This window comes from Calidris pugnax, unplaced genomic scaffold (genome assembly GCF_001431845.1).
Source record: "Calidris pugnax isolate Ruff unplaced genomic scaffold, ASM143184v1 scaffold41, whole genome shotgun sequence".
Taxonomy (NCBI): Eukaryota; Metazoa; Chordata; class Aves; order Charadriiformes; family Scolopacidae; genus Calidris; species Calidris pugnax.
The window spans coordinates 9,709,135-9,709,783 of NW_015094509.1; the positions used below are offsets into that span (position 1 = coordinate 9,709,135).

At 68.1% G+C, this 649-nt stretch overlaps 1 protein-coding gene across 2 annotated transcripts in view; it reads left to right on the plus strand.

Moving 5' to 3' along the window:
- Positions 1-649, plus strand: part of OSR2 (odd-skipped related transciption factor 2) — a 2,306-nt gene that overhangs the window by 803 nt on the left and 854 nt on the right. For both annotated transcript variants that reach the window (XM_014965270.1, XM_014965271.1), the window contains exon 2: positions 524-623. In XM_014965270.1, coding sequence (XP_014820756.1) covers positions 524-623 — 100 coding nt within the window. The remainder of the gene's footprint in view (positions 1-523; positions 624-649) is intronic.

Here is a 649-nt window from a genome sequence, read left to right on the forward strand (position 1 = left end):
GGAGAAAACAGCCGCTCCGACTTCCGCGGCCGCGGAGGGGCCAGGGCAGCCAAAACCTGCGCTCTGCCTCGGAGGGGAGTCCACCCTGGGGGGTTTGGGGGAAGGAGGGTGCTGGGGGTGAAGCCCCCGGGGCTGTTGTGCTTCTGAAGCGCGGCCCTGGGGGTTGCGGGGAGAAGGACGGGACGCGGGTGGGCGCTCCCCCCGTCTCTCTCACCCTCCTCCATCCTCCGCACCCCTTGGCCGGTGCCGAGCGGCGCCCGCGGGAGATCCGCGCCGCCTTCGGGGGGGCGAAAAGGGGCTGGGGTCCCGCCGGCGGAGCGGATGCTGTCCCGATCTGTCACCAGAGAGGGCAATCACGCCTCCGCACGAAATACCGCAAATGTTTTGACCCCGTGGAGGTGTTTAATCAGGAACAGAATTATACGGGAGGGGGGAAACGAAGCGGGAGGTGAGGGGGGAACCGGGACTTGGGGGGGGGCCCGCGCTGCCGGCAGCACCGCTCACCCCTCGGGTTGCCTTCCAGGTACATCCATTCCAAAGAGAAACCCTTCAAGTGCCAGGAGTGCGGGAAGGGCTTCTGCCAGTCCAGGACCCTGGCGGTCCACAAAACCCTACACATGCAGGTGAGCCCGCTGCGGGGCGGGGGCGG